The following is a 20,119-nucleotide window of genomic DNA, read 5'->3' as shown; positions in this document are numbered from 1 at the left end:
GACTAAACCCTCTAGCGTTCATCACCGCCATGCAATTAGTTCATGGCTGATCTTTATCTCAACTCCACTTACCCACCTTTATTTAAGATCCTTAACATGCTTGTATAAAAGAAAATTATCAATCTCAAAATTTTGAATTGACCCTTAACTCTGCAACCTGCTTTCATAATTCAATATTTTAGCTAGATGATTGTGGTGAACTTCTAACCATCATCTTGTATCCTAACTGTTTGAGCTTGTGGAAAGTTTGTCCTCATAGTCTGCAGTTTTTAAAAAGCATTGTATGTATTTCTATTTTATGTTAACGTCCTTTTGTTCAGAATATGGGCAGAGTCTACATTAGTCCATTGCAGTTGAGCACACCCTGAATTAAGAGCCCACCAATATTTTGCAAATTATGTATTTATTGATTACCAAGGCAGCCTTGTGAATCACTCAGTCTTTGGCAAAACAACAACAGAACTTAACTTATTAACATTTTAACTACCTTTCATCTTAGTGCCCTTTGGAATATGAAAACACACATTGGCTGAAGCACTTTACTCCCAAAGCCATTTTGTGCAGCACAAAAATGCAAAGGAAAATCATAATAATATAGGGATGACTATTAGAACCAAATAAAAACACCCTCCCCAGGTGACAACAACTCTTGCTTGGGTAATGGTTCCACAGGTAACAATTCTGGCCATTTTCCCAAGAAACCAACCTTCAATTGAATGTTTAAGTGCTGTTTATACAAAGTAGCAAATTCTATCCTCAGCAAATTTCCAAACACATAACTTCTAGCAGGAGTTATAACACTGGCCGGTACATTGGGTTATTATCTGTACACTAGGTGGCACTGAGGGTTAGTGGGTATTTAGTAAACGGGTGATCCTGGGTTTAAATTTCAGCCGTGTCTTGTTTCCAGCTCAATTTTCTAATGAAGCTGACTGTTGCTTGTGGTCATGTTCAGCTTATAGCAAAATTTTGTAGTTAGAAGACAAGACCTCCAGTGAGCAATGGCAGGGGTTTCTTGGGCGACATGATAGCTCAGTGGTCAGCACTGCTGGCTCACAGCACCAGGGACCCAAGGTTTGAGTCCAGCCTAACTGTCTGTGTGGAGTTTGCACATTCTCCCCATGTCCGCATGGGTTTCCGCCAGGTGTTCCAGTTTCTTCCCACAGTCCAAAGATGTGCAGGTTCAGTGGATTAGCCATGCTAAATTGCTTCATAGTGTCCAGGGATGTGTAGGTTAAGTGGAATAGCCATGGGAAATGTGGTGTAAGGGGATAGGGAGGAATGCTCTTTGGAAGGTCGGTGCAGACTCGTTGAGCCAAATGGCTTCTTTCTGCATGGTGGGGATTCTATGATTCTATATCATAACTTAACAAACATTTGCTGCTTTTTCCTATCCATAGGCCTGGACTATGAAGTCCACATTGCTGCCCATTTGTGTTTAGCTAACCATGCAAAGACCAGGGATGAAATCACACCAGTTACATATTAAGTTTACCAACAGTCATGTAAAAATCCAAAACTTTTCAAGGTACCAAATGATTGCTGAAATTAAAGTTACAAATATTGAATCAATTAGAAATGTAGAAACAAGAAGAAAAAATTCAATCCATTTAGCACGAAATCTAGCACAAACCATCAAATGATCCTGTAATTTAATGATTTGTTAAATATGTAGAAGTTATTCCTGAAGTTGAGATGGTGCCAGCAAACTAGTGAATTCCTCTGTTTGTCCACTATATCTTCTACCCTCTGTATCAATGTTGAGTATGAGAAAAAAATGTTTTAACTGTTTAGATTTCTAACATACTTCGTACCTCTAATTGAAGAGGTGGGAGCTCCAATGCCTTTTCATAATAATGAATTGCAAAATGCACAAGACCCAGTTGATGTAATGCACGTCCTATGTTATAATATACTTCTTGGCAGGGCCCTCGAAGTTCCATATACCGTGTCAGAAAGGAGAATCCCTAGAATAAAATAAAGAGTACAGATCTAATGAAAACAACAGATTATTTACAGGTCTAGTTTAATTGCTTTCCTATCCTGCTCACAAATTTCTTCCAAAATCACAAATTCAATGTCTCCCCAACCCATTCTCCAAATTTCTCCAGCCTTATGTCTCTCCCACATTCTGTTACTTTCATTCCATTATCTTTGCCAATCCATAAGAAGATAGAGCCTTCAACTGCCTCAATCCTGCATGAAACCTTCTCACTACGTTCCACGGTTTTTCAACATCTTAACCCATCTTTAAAATCTTTGCAAAATCTGTCTTTTCAAATGGGTATTTAGTCATGCCCTGCATAAATTTCTTTATGTATGGTTCAATTCATTGTAAAGGGTTTTAATTGTTTTTGAAATAATATTATATAATTTTAAGTTCTAGTTACTACGTTAACCATTAATTTTAAATACAACTCCAAACCGACATCACATCATTAACAGGACCAGCATGTTTGATGCAACACCACTCAAGGGTGCAGAACATTTGCTTTTACCGCATTCTTATTTCCACGTTTAAGTAATTTGTTTGATTACAACCTTTCAAGCAAGAAACTGAACTATTCCTAGTCTTAAAATTTGCCACATTCCCTTAATGCTCTCCTCTTTAAATATTGCTGCTTCTTCCCTGTTCTCACTCAAAGTGAGCTTTCTTTAATATATTCTTCATATGAAAGTACACTTTTTCCAATCCAAATGTGAAATACAGCAGGTCAATGTATTAAATCCAACTCAACACTATAACCAGAACAAATATAATGTGATACATCTTAAAATACAAAATAAATAATAAAAATCACCTTTTCACTACATTTTTATATCTCCTATGTATCGTTAAACAACGCATTGAGACTATAATCAATAGAATCAGTAATCACAATTAGGACTTGGAAAGCTTAAAGTTTTGACAAAAGGAATAAATATACTACATTAGATGAAAGCACATCCTAACTATAAGACAGCAAATCAAAATAGTTCAACAGATAGATTTTCACCAAGAAAACATCTTAAACTTTAACTCTGGATTCAAAGTCTTGACAAACCTGCACCAGAAGAGGGTGCCGTTTTAAAACAAACTTCTGAGATGCCATATGAATAAAGGTTAGGCCGACACAGAGACTGTATAAGGGTTCATTAGGTTGAATCCTGAAAGCCTGAACATACTGACCTGAAATTTAAAATAGAAAGAAACACAATATATTTAAATAATTGTTCTTCGTATCCATTTATTACTATCTTGAAAATATTAATTATATCAGTCAATGTGATTTATATCACTCAAGAATGATGTTACAAAAATTCAGGAATATGGTTTGAGAAGGAAGCATTAATAACTGATTGACAAACAAGAAACAAAACAATAGGATTACTGGGTGTTGTTCAGATTGATGAAGGGTAGGAAGTGGATTTTAGAGATACTTCCGCATTCACATATATGATTTGGAATGGCAGAGAGATAGATTTTGATTGATTGATTGATTTATTGTCACGTGTAACGAAATACAGTGTAAAGCTTTGTTTACAAGCAGTACAGGCAGATGACATCAAGCAAAGGATGTACAGATCAAAAAGATTTAGAGGCATAGAGGTTACATTGCAGGTTACATTATTTGAGGCTACAGTCCATTCAACAGTCTGATAACAGCCAAAAAGAAGCTGTTCCTGAACCTGCTTGTGCGTGTGTTTGGTCTTCTGTATCTTCTGCCTGATGGAAGAGGTTGTAGAAGATCATTACCAGGGTGCGATGGGTCTTTGATGATGTTGGCTGCCTTGCCGCAGCAGTGAGCCATGAAAATAGAGTCCATGGACGGAAGGTTGGCTTCCGTGATGGTTTGGGCTGTGCACACCACCTTCTGTAATTTCTTAAAATCCTGGGCGGAGCAGTTGCCGTACCAAGCCGTTATGCACCCAGACAGTATGCTTTCAATGGTGCATCTGTAGAAGTTGGTGAGGGACCTTATGGACATGCCAGATTTCCGGAGCTGCCTGGGGAAGAAGAGGCGTTGTTGTGCCTTCTTGACCGTCGCATCTGCGTAGAACATCCAAGACAGGTCGGTTATCGTCACTCCGAGTGGCTTGATGCTCTCCACTCCCTCAACCTCAGTTCCTCCTTTCTTTCTGAAGTCGATGATCAGTTCTACAGTTTTGCCAACGTTAAGAGGCAGATTGTTTACATCGCACCACATCACCAAGCCCTCTACCTCCCTTCTGTATTTTGACTTATCGTTGTTAGACATCCATCCCACTATGGTGATGTCGTCAGCAAACTTGTAGATGGCATTCATTCAGAATTTGGCAAAACAGTCGTAGGTATATAAGGAGTACAGTGTCCAAATAGGTTACTAGATATGAGTAATAACTTTGTGGAAGGTAGCAATGAAATTACATTTCAGGCATTAAAATGTTCTGCTCCCAGCCAGAAGCAAGGAGCACCAAGCACAGAAAATAAACAGGAGGTAAAAAGTGCAGCGAGAGCACAGACAGGGAAGACAAATGAGTTTCTACAACACAGAAGCAGCTGCTAGATTGAAAGAGTCGTGAGGAGCCAACAGCAGAACCTGAAGCCAATACATGAAATAAAAAGAAGAGGGATGTACTACAGTGGGGTAGGACGTGTGAAAATGGAGACATCTTAAGGAATGGAGGTGATGGGAAATATGAGCCAGATAAGATATGAAAAGACTGTTATACACTGCTGCCAAGTGTAAATAAGGTCTATTGATTCAGATCTTGCAGCCAGCAGCAAAGCAAAGCAAATGCATAGTCTGCCGACTGTGCAAAACTATGTCCTTAATTTTCTCTTTGCTGCAGTGGGAACTCGCTCTTCAGGATACCATGGATATTGAGAACGCATTTGAGAGCGCAAGGGGTAAAAGGAACCAGTAATACCGGTGGAATGGGAACACTCCTATTGATTAAAAGTGGTACTTCGCAAGCCTGGGAAATCAGTCCAAGGCTTTGCACTGACTTGTTCCAGCATGAACTCTTCCAAAGCCCATCCAGACACCAGAACTTGCAGATGTGTAAAAGTGGTGTCCCTGGAAGTTGCAGAGTTGTTGGGAATAGAAGTGAATCTCTCAAAATGGCTGATATTAGGGCAAAAGAATCTGTACCATTCCATACTTTTAACCTCATCTCCAGTCTGGCAGACTGGCTGAAATGTTGTGACAGCTGTTGGGAGTTAAGTATTCAAGGGTCACAGGCTTTACAGTTCAGTGCCGCAGTGTCAAATCTGATGGCATGCTGGGGACAAGTAACACTGCTTAATTTACCATGAGAAATTCTATTGAAGCAGTACCAATAGTCATGATGTATTGTGATAGCCAACTATGGATATTTTATCAACAACTCCAAAAGAAATGTTTCTCTAGCATCTGAGATAGTAGGAACTGCAGATGCTGGAGAATCCGAGACAACAAGGTGCAGGGCTGGATGAACACAGCAGGCCAAACTCTTGTCTTTAGTTTAGATTTCCAGGACCAGCTATGTTTTCCTTTTGTTCTCATGTAACTAAAGTTTGACAAATCCACATAAGCAGGTTCCATTGTAAATATGGACAGGGAACACAAAATTAAAAACTATGAAGAATCACATAAAATTATAAATGAAAACAAGGCAAAACATTTGGGTTTGAAATGGGGATTGAATATATGGCTTTTACAATCTACTATATTTGCACCCTATGCCCTTCAACTGTACTTCACCGAGAGACTATACTTGATTTTAACACCTTGTGAAATACTGCAGGAAATTAAGTGCTATTGATGTGCTTATAAGACAAAAAGACAGAAAAATAAATAGACAGAAACTAAATATAGAACTACAGCAAGTTAAAATAGTGCTGCAGTAAGAGTCATGTATGCTATTCTTTCTTTATCCACAAGTTGGGGTTGTAGTATATCAAAAAAATTGTAAGGCTAGCTGTTGTTCTTACTTCATCCAGTGATGACAAAATAGACAAAACGATGCAAAGGAGATTTTGGAAATGAAAAGATGGTGAGCAACAGTTTTTGAACTATTATTAACTATAATTAGATGCAAAACTTCATCTGTTCATAAAAATCATCTAAAGCCCAAGAAAGACATACACCAGTACTGTCAAAATCATACCCATGGCTGTATCCCAATCTTGTGTAATCAGTAACAAACTCAGCATCACTTTTGCACAGTGATGTCCATATAGGAAGATGAATAATTGTAATGCAATTGCTAAATGAATTCAGATTGATGTCTTTTTACCAACAAATATATGGAATCATATATTACAAAATGATCATTGTCTACTACCTAAAGCATGCTTGAAGCTTCCAGCCACAAAAGCATTGTGTCCATTAAGTACACAGAGTGCATGGTTATCTGGGTGTTTTAGCATTAGTCGCAGGCAAAAACGATGGTGCCTCAAATCTTGAGAGTGCATAGTAACTTGGTTAAAGATATTCCACAGTTGAGGTCTGTTCACATTTTCCATCACCATAACCCTTGAGAGAATAGCAAAAAAAAAAAGTCAATTCATCAGGAGACACGTGGAATGTTGTTTCCATAAGACAAAATATTTAATGAAAATTGTTATCAAAGCACATTTCAACTCAAATTACCAATTTTATGGCAGAGCAAGGATTAAGACTAAAAAATTTAAGACCAGTATCGACTCAAATCAGCATAATAATAGTTTAGCTCAATGTGGCTTTGGGAAATATGACAGTTCTCAATTTATCTCCTTTTGTGAACACATTCTTAGGACAGTTAATGTTCCTCACAATGTCTCTGTGTGATCTTTTAAATCACAATGCACTAAAAGAACCAAATAAAATTTGGCCATTGATAAGTATACATGTTTGAGTTTGTTCAACATTTGAACAGTGGTTTGTAATCAGTGTGTATGCCCAGTACTGCACTAGGCTCAGTAACCTAATTAGTGAGGCAATAGCAGTAATCATTACTTTATATTTGAAACAAGAAAACTGACAATCAGCAACTGTACAATATTTAAAAGGAACCAGTATTACAAGTTGCACTTTCCAGGAATAGAAATCCATCAACACTGGCTGGACATCAGCTTACTGATTTGCTTACCATTTTGTTAAAAATGGGGAAAATATTCCAGTGAATTGAAGATAGCTTGGATTATTTAAGTTTTAAAATTTAAAGGAAAATTTCACTTGTGCTCTAAATAGTCTGCCTTTTTATTCAAAGCAGTTAAATTGTGAATTAAGAGATATTTATCTGCTACAAAGAAAATGTCAGGTTACTTCGTTTAAAGCAATAACATAGACCATTGTCAGATTAACACAAACATTTTAATTGTATTTTTAAATTAGATAATCATAATGATTTTAGATGTTCCAAATATCAGGCTCAGGATAGGGACAAATTATATTGAAATATTTACTGTAAACTGAAGGGCAAAGGTATTGAACAGTGCTTTGCAATGCTATATTTGCACCATAAATATTCCCATCTTCCATGATGGAGGAGCCCAGCACATCAGTGCAAAAGACAATGCTGAAGTATTTGCCAAGTGATTAACAAGTGGGTGATCTATCGCAGCCTATTGCAGAAATCCTCAGCATTACAGATGCCAGTCTTCAACCAATATGACTCACTCCATGTGATATCAAAAAACAGCTGGAGGCACTGACAAGATTCCAGCAAATGTACTGTAGACATCTGCTCCAGAATTTGCTTCCAAACTAGCCAAGCTGTTCCATCGCACCTACAACGCTGGCATCTACTTGACAATGTGGAAAATTGACCACGTATATGGCCTGTGCAGGACCAGAAGCAGGACAACTCAGGTTCCTCAGGGTTGTGTCCTAGGCCCAACCATCTTCAGCTGCTTCATGATTGACCTTCCCTTCATCATAAGGTCAGAGGTGGGAATGTTTGCTGATGATCACACAGTGTTCAGCAACATTCATGACACCTCAGGTACTGAAGCATTCTATATCCATATGCTGCAAAATCTGGAAAATATCCAAGCTTGGGATGATAAGTGAGAAGTAATATAAGCATCACACAAGTGCAGGCAATGACCATCTCCAACAAGAGAGAATCTAACAATTGCCCCTTGATATTCAGTAGTAGAATCACCCACTATTAATATCCTGGGATTTACCATAGATAAGAAACTGAAATGGGCCATTGAAAGAAACACTGTGGCTACAAGAGCAGGTCAGAGGTTCAGAATCTTGTGACAAGTAATTCACTTCCTGTCTTGCCAATACCTGTCCACTGTCTACAAAGCACAAGTCGAGAATGTGATGAAATACTCTCCACTTGCCTAATGAGTGCACTCAAGAAACCTGACACCATTGAGGAAAAAAAAAGCCCACTTGTTCGACACCTCATCCACCGCCTTCAACATTTACTCCCTTCATCGGTGAAGCACAGTTGCAGCAGAGTGTATCATCTACAAGAAGCATTGCAGTAATTCATCAAGGCTCCTCTGACAGCACCTTCCAAATTTCCACCACCTGGAAGGACAATGGCAGCAGATGTCCAGGAACACCACCACTTGAAAGGTCCCCTTGGACTTGGATCCTTCACAGTAACTGGATCAAAATCCTTGAATTCTCTTCCTAGCAGCACTGTGGGTGTCCCTACCCATGGGAAGAAGTTGTTCAAGGACAAAGCTCACCACTGCATTCTCCAGAGAAATTAAGGATGGGCAATAAAGTACCAACTAAAGTTCACGTCTCATAAACAAAATAAAAAAAGATACATTCGACCATATTCAAAATGGGCACCTGGCCTGAATTGAAAAGTCATCAAACTCATCAATTTTGACGAAAACAGCTATGTGCAATTGTATATTACTTGAATGTAGTAAAATATCCTAGTTGTTTGTACTTAACAGGATTGTTATTAATAATTTCAAAAATGATATCAAGCTACGGAAGGAGAATTCAAGACACGATCACAAACTTGGACGAAGTGGTAGGTTTTAAGGAGCGTTTTAAAAGAGAGAGGTAGGCACAGAGATTTACGGAGGGATTTCCAGAGTTTGAGAGTGAATTGGTAGCTGAAACATAGTCATAAAAGTTGCAGCAATTAAAAAATCAGATGTGCAAGAGCAGTGGATGAGAGCAAAAATCTCAAAGATTTGTACAGCTGGAGTAGGTTACAGAGAAAGGAAAGGGCAAGACCATTGACAGACTAAAACAAGGATGAGAATTTTAAAAATAAGGCATTTTAAGATCAACAGCCAATATAGAAAGTTAGGAATTCTTTTCTACTTTGTTCTTTTTCTTTTCGTCGAAATTTCCAATGGGCTGATTTAGAACCATGTTATTCTCATCACAAGAAGAACCCAGAATTTTGAATTCTGGGCAAAGACGAATTTAACTACTTTATATATGAAACAATTTCACAACAAGTTATTTGTTTTTAAAACAAAACTAGCAAATGGTGTGGCCATTTCTTCCCTGTGTCCAAAATTGCCTAGTTTAAGAATTGAAGAAGTTGCAGCATTAAGGTGCAGTATAAACAAATCATGCCACTACAAACAATGCAGATAAAAAGCTTATTGCCCAGACTTCAAAAAGCCTCAAAAAAATCTTCCCTATGAAAGCTGTGCAAGTCAGCCCTCTAGTGGATATAATGAATCAGAGTCATAGAGTTGTACAGCTCAGATGCAGACCCTTTGGTCCAAATCTTCCATTTCAACCAGATACCCTGATTAATCCAGACACATTTGCCAGCATTTGACCTATATGCCTCTAAATCCTTCCTATTCACGGACCCATCCAGATGCCTTTTAAATGTTGTAATTGTACCAGCCTCCACCAATTCCTCTGGCAGCTCATTCTATACATGCACCACCCTCTGTGTGAAAAAGTTGCCTCTTAGATCCCTTTTATGTCTTTACCCTCTCACCTTAAACCAATGCCCGCTAGTTGTGGGACTCCCCTACCCTGTGAAAAAGACCTTGGCTTTTCAGTCTATTAATGCCCTTTATGATTCTATAAAGGTCACCCCTCAACTTCCAGGGAAAACAGCCCCAGACTATTCAGCCTCTCCCTATAGCTGAAACTCTCCAAACCAGGCAAAAGCCTTGTAAATCTTTTCAGCACTCTTTCAAGTTTACCAACATCTTTCCTATAGCAGGGAGACCAAAATTGAACGCAGTATTCCAAAAGTGGCTAATCAATATCCTGTACAGCCACAACATGACATCCCAACTCCTATACTCAATGCACTGACCAATAAAGGCAAGTATACCAAACGCCCTCTTCACTATCCTGTCTATCTGGGACTCTTTAGGCTCGATTTATTTCAAAAGCATTTAAGTTCACTTGTCAGTGAAAACACAAAAATGCATATAACATGGACAACGAGGGAGAAGACAAAGTAAAAAAGAAACGACAGTAACCAGAAAGGTCACAAGCTGAAAGTCTATTTGGTACATCACGCCTAATCCCACATCCCAGCTTTTGGTCCAAAGCCTTGTAAGAATCATTTCAAGTGCACATCCAAGTATTTTTTTAAAATGTGATGAATGTTTCTGCCTCTCTCTCATTCACAGTGAGACAGTTCCAGATCTCCACCACTTCCTGCGAGAAGAAGTTCTCAACTTTCCTCTGATCCTTCTTTCAATTGCTTTAAATTTATGCTCCCTGGCTATTAACCTATCTGCTAAGTGAAAGTATTTTGTTACAATCAACATCTATAATTTTCCAACAATCTCCTCTGTTCCCAAGAAAACAACTCCAATTTATCCAATATTTTCTCAAAGATAACATCTTCCTGTCCTTACAATATTTTTATAAATGTATCCCCTCTAGTACAATAATTTATTTTCCATATTACAGAGCTCTATGCGTTACTCAAGCTTGGCTTAATTAATTTTTTTTCACATTCTAGCCTATGTTCCAGTCTCTTGTCTTCTATGCCTTTGCTAGTCAGGTAAAGTATCCAGCGTGCCTTAATAATGCACTTATCTACTGGTTCTGCTATCATCAGGGATCTATGGACATGCACTCCAAGATTCTTCTGGACATCTCAGTATCCAGTTATTAATAATAATATATCAGTTATTCTATATTAAGTTGCCTTGCTTGGCCTCACACTTATCCAGGTTGACTTGCATTTGTCACTCTTCTGTCCACTGACAAGTCTATTGATACTTTCCTGGAATATCCTGAAATACCCTCTATTTATCAAACTATACAAGCAGCAATTAAACAACTAACAGGATGCACAGGCTCCACAAATATCCCAACCTCAATATTGGGGGGGGGGGGGGGCAGCACGTCAGTACAATCAACAAGGCTAACACATTTTCATTTATCTTCAGCCAGAAGTGTCAAGTGGATCATCTAGCACAGCCTTCTCCCAAAGTCCCCAGAATCACAGATGTCAGTCTTCAGTGAACTCGATTCACTCCTCTTGAAAACAAGAAACAGCTGAAGAATCAGAATTTTGCAAAGGCTATGGGTCTAGAATTGTTGGACAACATTCCAACAAGAATACGATAGACTTGTGCTCAAGAACTAGCTACACCCATTGCTAAGCTGTTCCAGTATAACTACAACATTGGCATCTACCCAATGTGAAAAATTATCCTAGTATCCGGTCCACAAAAAGCAGAACAAATCCAACCCAGCCAAATAAACCTTCTTTCAGTCCACTCTCAATCATCAGCAAAGTGATGAAAGAGGTCCTTTGACGGTGCTGTCAAGTAATTTCTGCTAAGGAAGAAGCTGCTCACTGAAGTTCAGTTTTGAGTTATTCTGCTCCTGACATTGTTACATCCTTAGTCCATGATGTACGCACTTCACCTGACGAAGGGGCTATGCTTGTTATTTCATATAAACCTGTTGGACTATAAGCTGGTGTCGTGAGACTTCTAAGCTTATCCTCAGTCCAAACATGGACCAAAGAACTGAACTGCAGAGGAGAAGTGAGAATGGATAATGGATACCCTTCACATCAAGACAAAATTCAATCGAATATGGCATCAAGGATTTCTAGCAAAACTGGAGGTAATGGGAATCAAGGAGAAAACTCTCTGCTGGCTGGAGCTACATCAAGCACAAAAGATGATAATTGTGGTTGCTGGAGGTCAATTATCTCAGATCCAGGTCATGACTCCTATTTACCATGCTAGACTAAAGAAAAAGCTGTTCAGAAGTCTGTAATACGGAGTGGAAAACTACATGCAGAACTGCCCTCATCTTATTGGGCCTGCACTTACTGGATTAAAAAAACCTTCCTAAATGTATTTTATGCTTTTTTCACCTTTTACATCAATTAATATTTGAGTAGTTGATATATTCCTGCATTATTGCCCATACTGTTTCTCCACTTCTCAACAAAGTACCTACATATATCTTTCTCCGACTGTTTAGGGGTCTGCAGTATATTTCCAACAGTGACTGCCCTTTTTTTTCAGTTCAAACCACATGGTCTCATTTAATAATCATTCTAACATATCATCCCACTTTACAATTTTTCTAACTTTTTTAATCAATATGCAACATCCTATTACCCTTTTTTTTTAAAACGTCCTCTCTCTATCCCATCTGTAACCAGGAATTGCTTTTGATTTGCAGTAACTTCTGCAATGTAAGAAGTGGAGGCAGTCCACGTGTAGATAGCAAGCTCCCACGAACAGCAGTGAGTTAATCACCAGAGAATACGTTTACGTGATGTTGACTGAATAATAAATATTGGCCAGGACACCAGGCGTAACTCATCTGCTCTGTTTCAAAGCAGTGCTGTGGCACCTTTTAGATCTACCCGAGGAGGCAGGTATGGCTTCTGTTTTTACCTTCCTATCAACATCCATCAATGCAGCACCACCTCAGTTATAATAGAGTGTCAACTTTGAATTCAGTGCTCAAGTCCAGGAGTACAACTGGAGTCCAGAACCTTCTGACTCAGAGGTATGAATGATACCAACGGAGTGATGGCTGACACATACACAGCCATAGCTAATTTGAACTTAATGTAAATAATGTGCTTTTTCACGAATTAAAATTCACCAAATTGTGACACTAGGAATGGATTGATCTGAAGTACCTGATATAATTATACGCTTTTCTGAAGTTGTTATCCAGAACTGCAGCAGACAGGCCAAAGTATTCTAACTCTTTCCGTTTCTGCCGATCATCATAAAATGAGTAGTATTCCAACGAAGAATCAACCAAGAGTTCAGCTTCTTTGAAACGTTTGAGGTCACATAATGTGTAAATAGCTTTTAGCAATAAATTCCACCAGTCATCCTTATTCAGTACACTAGTTTTCCCTGGGTAAAAAATGATATGGACACATTTAAATTACCTGTTCAAATATGAGACCAGATAAAGAATTTATTGTTTATTACCAGGGCAGCACGGTGACTCAGTGGTTAGCACTGCTGCCTCACAGCGCCAGGGGCCTGGGTTCTATTCTAGCCTCACGCGATTGTCTGTATGGAGTTTGCACGTTCTCCCCATGTCTGCGTGGGTTTCTACTGGGTGCTCCAGTTTCCTCCCACAGTCCAAAGATGTCAGGCTAGGTGGATTGGCCATGCTAAATTGCCTGTAGTGTTCAAGGATGTGTAGATTAGGTAGGTTATAGGGGGTTGGGTCTGGGTGGGATGCTCTGAGGGTTGGTGTGGACTTGTTGGGCCGAAGGGCCTGTTTCCACACTGTAGGGATTCTATGATTATTTGCAGAACTGAAATGAAATCAAAATGATGCATCAATACAAGCAACATAATGGATGTATTAAAATGGCAGCAAATATTTGATGTAATTACCCATTAAAAAGATAGCATTTAATAGGGGAAAAGGTGTGCATAGGTATTGTTGTACAAAGCACTCCCTTTTTTATAGAACAAAATGATGTTCTTATAAAGAGGTCTGATATTTTAAAATATTCAGCCTGGTGTTGTTTGGTTAGAGAGGGGGTGGCGGGAAGATGACTGTATAAGTAGGCTGAAGTCATTGTACAGCTGTCTAATCCAAAAACTACATCATAGCCTGCAGATTTCTGCCAAATTTTACTCTACGTCACTAACTAAAGGATCGACTTTCAAAGTATTGGGTTAAACGGAAAGAATTCAAACTGCTAATGACATCCGTACTTTTCCGTATCCTATTTATAAGGCAGGTTGGCTGATCAATTTGTTGCAAAAATCCATACCTATTGGCTTAGACATTGAATTAGCCACACAGAATCATTGGAGTTTTAATGTATTATCACTAGACATACCACATCGGAGTCACTGCTACCCCAAAATAATCTACTGGAATTCATATTTTAGTGAACTGCAACAAATAAAGTAGATAAATGTCTGATAGATATTAAAAAAAGACAGTCTTTACTTTTTCTCACAATTAAATCATTTCTACAGTAAAACTATAAATGAACAATCGTCAGATTTGCGTTTGTTGTATTTTTATATGCAATTTGAATCATTTTCTTTAGGTTTCACCATTTAATCACCAATTTCATTACTCCAAGAATTTGGAAATAGGTTTGAAATGAAGATATAAATCTTACCTGATTCCCACAAAGAATTTCACACACTAACTCAGTTCCAGCACCCCTATCTTACAATGATAAGCAGTCCTCTTGTTCAACCTAAATTGAATTTCACAGCCCATATTCTACTATCACCAACATTTCTGTCTTATTTCCCACCGCTGCACTTGCATTACTTGCCTTACATCTTTGTCAATTTCACCCGAATATTTCAAGGTCTCCTCACCAGCTCCCCCATTTCCATTCTTCTGTTGTCTACATTCTGCTTCTTGATTAACCATATCGTTGTCTACCTGAATTACTGTCCTATTCTCCAACACATCTCATTTATAAGTCTATCCATAATCCAAAACACATCTGCAACATCCTTCTGTCCTGTGCTAGCATGTGTCCCTTGACATCTTTTACATTTTCTGTCCATCTTAAGTTAGCAAAACTTTCAACAGTATCACCCTAACACTTAAGCTCCTTGCCTCCGTATTGTTAATTGTCATCTTCAAAAGCTTCCTTAAAAAGCTCTTGCTTTACTGTACCTTCAATGGGTGTTTTGTTTGCAAGAGAAAAATACCATTTCTTCCCTTAAGGTGCCTGATGCAGTTAATAAATTGATCAGTGAACAACTCAACCACAAGAAACAGAATTTGAGAGGCTTTGTTTTATTACATGAATACAATGCAAAATATATATTCACCAAGGGATTTTGTAATTTCCAGTCTAGTCAAAAAGTATCAGCAAAACTCAAACTATATCATAATGGTGGGCAGCTGCCTGATTCCTCAAGATTACACCCAACATTGCCAAGTGATATCCTAGTCGGAGTTTGCAAAGAGGATTGTGGCACATATAGGCATCACATGCAGTGTGCATTACCTAAGACAAACCTGGGGTGATGCTGTTAGAATTCTTCATCAACTCCTGAATTATAGCATTTAAGTTAGCTGAGAATTGACAACTTGTCAATTTCCATGGGACACAAACTCACAGTACATACTAAATTACTTTATGTCAATTTAAGTGGCATAATTCAGACAGCATTCTTAAGGTTACAGTACAAAGAATAGAAATGTCATAAAGATTTATAGAGGACAGAGAACTGTTAAAGTCAAATGCATTCAGTTGTAGACTTTCTCAATGTTATGACACACTGACATACAGATGATCATATCAATTTAGTCTTGGATCTCACTGTAGACTGGTACCAGATCAGTTTGACTGGACTAAGTGGTTTTAAGTCTAAACACTACATGATTACAAGTTTTATTCTTTACCTTTAACATCCAAATATGCAGCTTCCTGATCATCAATATCACTAATTTTATCTCTCAAGTCCTTTACAAGATATAGGTGCTTTTCCCCACTTTTGGAACTTGAAACCAATGAAACTTGCGCTCTGCTCATTGCGACCTACAAGAAAAATTAATTTCATTTGTTCTTTGCTTCAGCACAATTTTCTTGCAAATAAAGATCAATAACTGCTAATTCTCCAACGTGATGTAGTTTCTACTCCAAACGTTCTCCTTAAACATGGAGTGACATCATGAATAGTTTAAACAATAAGATACAAATTATTAGGTTTTTAAGCTTCTTGCGAAGATTTGTAGCTCGGGTTGCGGATGAAGTTATTGGCTTGCTCGCCAAGTTGACTGGTCATCATACAGACGTTTCGTCACCATGCTAGGTAACATCATCAGTGCAGCCTCCGATGAAGCGATTGTTGTTCTACGCCACTTGGAGTGGCGTAGAACAACATTGCTTCATCAGAGGCTGCACTGATGATGTTACCTAGCATGGTGACAAAACACCTGTATGATAACCAGGAGCTCGGCAAGCAAGCCAACAACCTCAATTATTGACTTTTCTGAATGAGTTTTGGAAGTTTTACTTGATTCTAAAACAGTGAATGACAATGACAAAAAGGAGCAATTTTTAAAGACGTCATTGTATTCAGGAGAGTGTGATTTTTGAAACATCATTCAGTGGATGTGGGTATCGCTAGCTAGAGGACAGTTAACAATCAACCACATATAGGGCTTGGAGTCACATGTAGGCCAGACCGGACGAGGACAACACTTTCTTTTCCTAAAGGACATCAGTGAACCAGATGGATTTTCCCCAACAATTGACAATGCTTTCATTGTCATTACTAGACTCCTAATTCCAGATTTTTATGTAGTTCAAACTTCACCATCTGTCATGGTGGAATTTGAACCCGGGTCTGCAGAACATCACCTGGGTCTCTACATTAACAGTCTAGCATTAATACCACTCGGCCATTTACCTGATGTAAACCTTTGCTAATTTTCATATAGTTCTAAAAATCCAGCCTTTTCAACATATCCACAATTTTTCCTATGCTAATTTTTGCAGACTTGAACAGCTGCAAAATTGAGAAGACCCATCAGCACACATGCAAGTAGAAACTACTTCACTTTGATATTGCAAGTTGTATATCAATTTTCTTTTTGCTTGTCAAGATTCCAACTCACCTTTAAAAGCATTGCTAGCATTGCAAGTAAAGCATCCACATAATCTGGCAACTTTTTTTGGGAATAGAGTAAGGTAGAGCGATGGAGTAACAGCTTCAGTTCCTGAATGATATACAAGACAAAACTTAAGCTTTAAACAACCTGACAATTGAAAGCATTAATTGGACAAGAGAAAAAAATGAGACATCCAATTTTCCTGTAGAATACTGTCTGCAAATGGGTTACTGACAATCTCTTATTCCAGAGGTTATACCAAGCATTACATGGTCGAAAGTATAACATGACAGTTGTTAGAAGTACCATTAATTGTACTGTTCCCCACCAAAACCATTCTGTAGATGTTATGACATTTTCTTTGTGAGTATTCGGACTTTAATCTGTCAATGGTTTATCAATTTCTCAAGGCAATGTCTGTTTTTTGTGTTCTTCCTTGTCTTCCTTAGACTGAATACCTCAATAGCAGATTGTGCTTAGTTTAGCAGCCCAACAAAACTGCAAATCCACCAACTAACAAACATCGAAGTTGCCAAGCAGACATGACACAACAATCTTTTGGATATGAGTCATTTATTCAACAGTGTGATTAATAATCATTTTAATTAAGCAATTATTCACCAATAGACTCTACATTTCTAGAGGAGGCGTAAGTCAGCAGCAGTGGATTTTATTAAAACCTTCGAAACCACGAGGCAATTTCAGTAGGGTGAACGATCAAATACCAGTTCTTTCATTAGATGCTGTGCCATGAGCCCCATGTAGTATCAGCTGAATATTCTCCTTCTGTGCTGTTAAGTTTCTTATAGTGGCAAATCAAATATTTGCTGCCATTTTAAGACATCCATTATGTTGCTGGTATGAACTACATTGAAATACAGGTCTTGTAGTAATAATTAGTCAGTTATTACATTTCATACCTGTTGAGCTGCATTTGCATCATGTGCTAGAGTTTCAGGATCATGCATTGATTCCAAAGCCTCAAGAGCTTTCTCCGGTCGCCCTAGTTGTTGTTGTAATGTTGATAAGGAAATACGTGCATCCAGGTGCAAAGGTGCCATTGCCACCACTTTGGTGTAACTCTCTGCTGCAAGCTCCATATGTCCCAAGGCTTTCAGACACTCTTAAGTTAGAAAATTAGAATTGAGCATAAACGCTTCCATTCTCAAAATTATTCCTTATTCTTTTCATTTCCCTTTCCAATTGTAGCTTTACATATGCCATTACAATCAACAGATCATGAGCACAAATAAAGAAAATATTAGAAAATATTAGTAGAATCTAATATAGCAAATATGTCAATGGACAGTTTATGTTCTACAGGAAACTAACTGTAATGTTTTGCACAAAGCTAGCGTAACTACATACATTACAGTGAAGGGAAACTGTTCACAGCATGAGAAGTGTACTGATCCACAGCTGAACAGTTAGATCATCTGCGCTATTTTGGTGCCATTACTATTCTTCAAATGTAAATAATTAATCATGTTTTTCTAATTTGACATTAAACTTGAATGGTTTTCAAAATACATAAAGCCTTCTATTTATATATATCTCAGAAACATCCCAGAACACTTCAGAAAGAATAAACAATTTTGAAAGTGCAGTCAAACAATAAAGCTATTTTGCACAAAAACACAAATTGCCAAAGAAACTCAGCAGCATCTGTGAAGAGAAAGTAGAGTCAAGGTTTAAGGCCAGTGACCCTTACAGTCATACAGCATGGAACCAGACCCTTTGGCTCAACACATCCGTGTCGCCCAGGTTTCCTAAACTGAACTAGCCCCATTTGCCTATGTTTGGTCCATATCCCTCTAAGCCTTTCCTATCCATGTACTTGTCCAAATATCTTTTAAATGGTGTAATTGTACTCGCCTCTAACCACTTCCTCTGGTAGCTTGTTCCATATATGCACCACCCTTTGTGTGAAAAGGTTACCTTTCAGGTCCTTTTTAAATCCTTCCCCTCTCACCTTAAACCTATGCATTCTAGTTTTGGACTCCCCTGCCCTGGGAAAAAGACTTTGGCTATTCACCTTATCTATGCCCCTCATCATTTTATAACTCTCTATAAGGTCACTCCTCAGTCTGCTACGGTCCTGGGAAAAAAGCCCCAACCTATCCAGCCTCTCCCTATAACTCAAATCCTCCAGTCTTGGTAACATCTTTGCAAATCTTTTTTGCACCATTTCCAGTTTGATAACATCCTTCCTATAACAGGGCAGCAGAATTGTATGCAATACTCCAAATGTGGCCTTGCCAACGTCTTGTACAGCCATAACATGACATCCCAACTCCTGTACTCGATGCTCTGACTGAAGAACGCAAGTGTGCTGACCACCTTCTTCACCATCCCGTCTACCTGTGACACCACTTTCAAGGAACTAGGTACCTGCACCCCTAGGCCTCGCTGTTCAACAACACTCCCCAGGGTCCTACCATTAACTGACCCTTCTTAGTTCTGTTTTTGTTTCAGATTTCCAGCATCCACAGTTCTTTATTTTTGATTAAGCTATTTTGCATACTGCAGTACAAATAGTAATGAAATGAATGATCAATTTGTCATAGTAGTTTAGGGTTGAATGTTAGTCAGGACAAAGAAAGTCAAAATTCATGAAATATTATCCCATGGTCCTCAGTTACTCAGCTCATCAGAAAGGCATCACGTGACATTGCAACATTCCTGCAACAATGAAGTAAAACATCAACCTAGATTGTGTTTAAGCATCTAAGCAGGCTGCCATTGGATATAAAAGTAACTAAACACAGAATTCTTATTCATTGAAAACGGATAAATTTCATTCTCTAACATGCAGAACAATACTCTTCATTTAACGCAAGTTTACTCAAGACTACTCACTTAGTTTATGGACCCTTCTATAAATTTCACATGAGTGTAAAAATATTCACTTTAAATGACAAGATTTAGATTTGTTAGTTTTTGAAGCTAGTTACCTGCATGACGAAGCCAAACAACTGCAAGGTTGTACCGTTCCGAACAGACGAGGGCACTCAAAAGGGGCAATGCAGAGTTATATTCACCAATCTCTAGAAAAGCTTCAGCTACATCTAAATAAAGATCTCCCATGTCTTCAGGGTTCTGTTCCATTAAGTTTGTCATCAAAAGCTAAAGATGAAAAAAAATTGACTCAGTTATTAACCATCGTG

General features: G+C 38.3%; 1 protein-coding gene across 3 annotated transcripts in view; it reads right to left on the bottom strand.

Annotated features, from left to right (window-relative positions):
- Nucleotides 1-15: 15 nt before the first annotated feature.
- Nucleotides 16-20,119, bottom strand: part of gtf3c3 (general transcription factor IIIC, polypeptide 3) — a 22,779-nt gene continuing 2,675 nt past the window's right edge. For 2 of the 3 annotated variants that reach the window (XM_048593162.1, XM_048593163.1), the window contains 8 exons: nt 19,907-20,078; nt 17,873-18,075; nt 16,959-17,060; nt 15,741-15,876; nt 13,024-13,249; nt 6,289-6,479; nt 3,045-3,169; nt 16-1,967 (listed from right to left, as the gene is read on the bottom strand). In XM_048593162.1, the coding sequence (XP_048449119.1) occupies nt 1,791-1,967; nt 3,045-3,169; nt 6,289-6,479; nt 13,024-13,249; nt 15,741-15,876; nt 16,959-17,060; nt 17,873-18,075; nt 19,907-20,078 (1,332 nt within the window). In that variant the 3' untranslated portion in view covers nt 16-1,790. The remainder of the gene's footprint in view (nt 1,968-3,044; nt 3,170-6,288; nt 6,480-13,023; nt 13,250-15,740; nt 15,877-16,958; nt 17,061-17,872; nt 18,076-19,906; nt 20,079-20,119) is intronic. The other variant, XR_007261368.1, reaches the window with a different exon arrangement.

The sequence above is a fragment of the Rhincodon typus genome, unplaced genomic scaffold, assembly GCF_021869965.1.
Source record: "Rhincodon typus isolate 14 unplaced genomic scaffold, sRhiTyp1.1 hic_rhity00002417, whole genome shotgun sequence".
NCBI classification, from domain to species: domain Eukaryota; kingdom Metazoa; phylum Chordata; class Chondrichthyes; order Orectolobiformes; family Rhincodontidae; genus Rhincodon; species Rhincodon typus.
The sequence above is the reverse complement of the archived record's forward strand: the minus strand, read 5'-3'. Positions and strand labels throughout refer to the sequence as shown.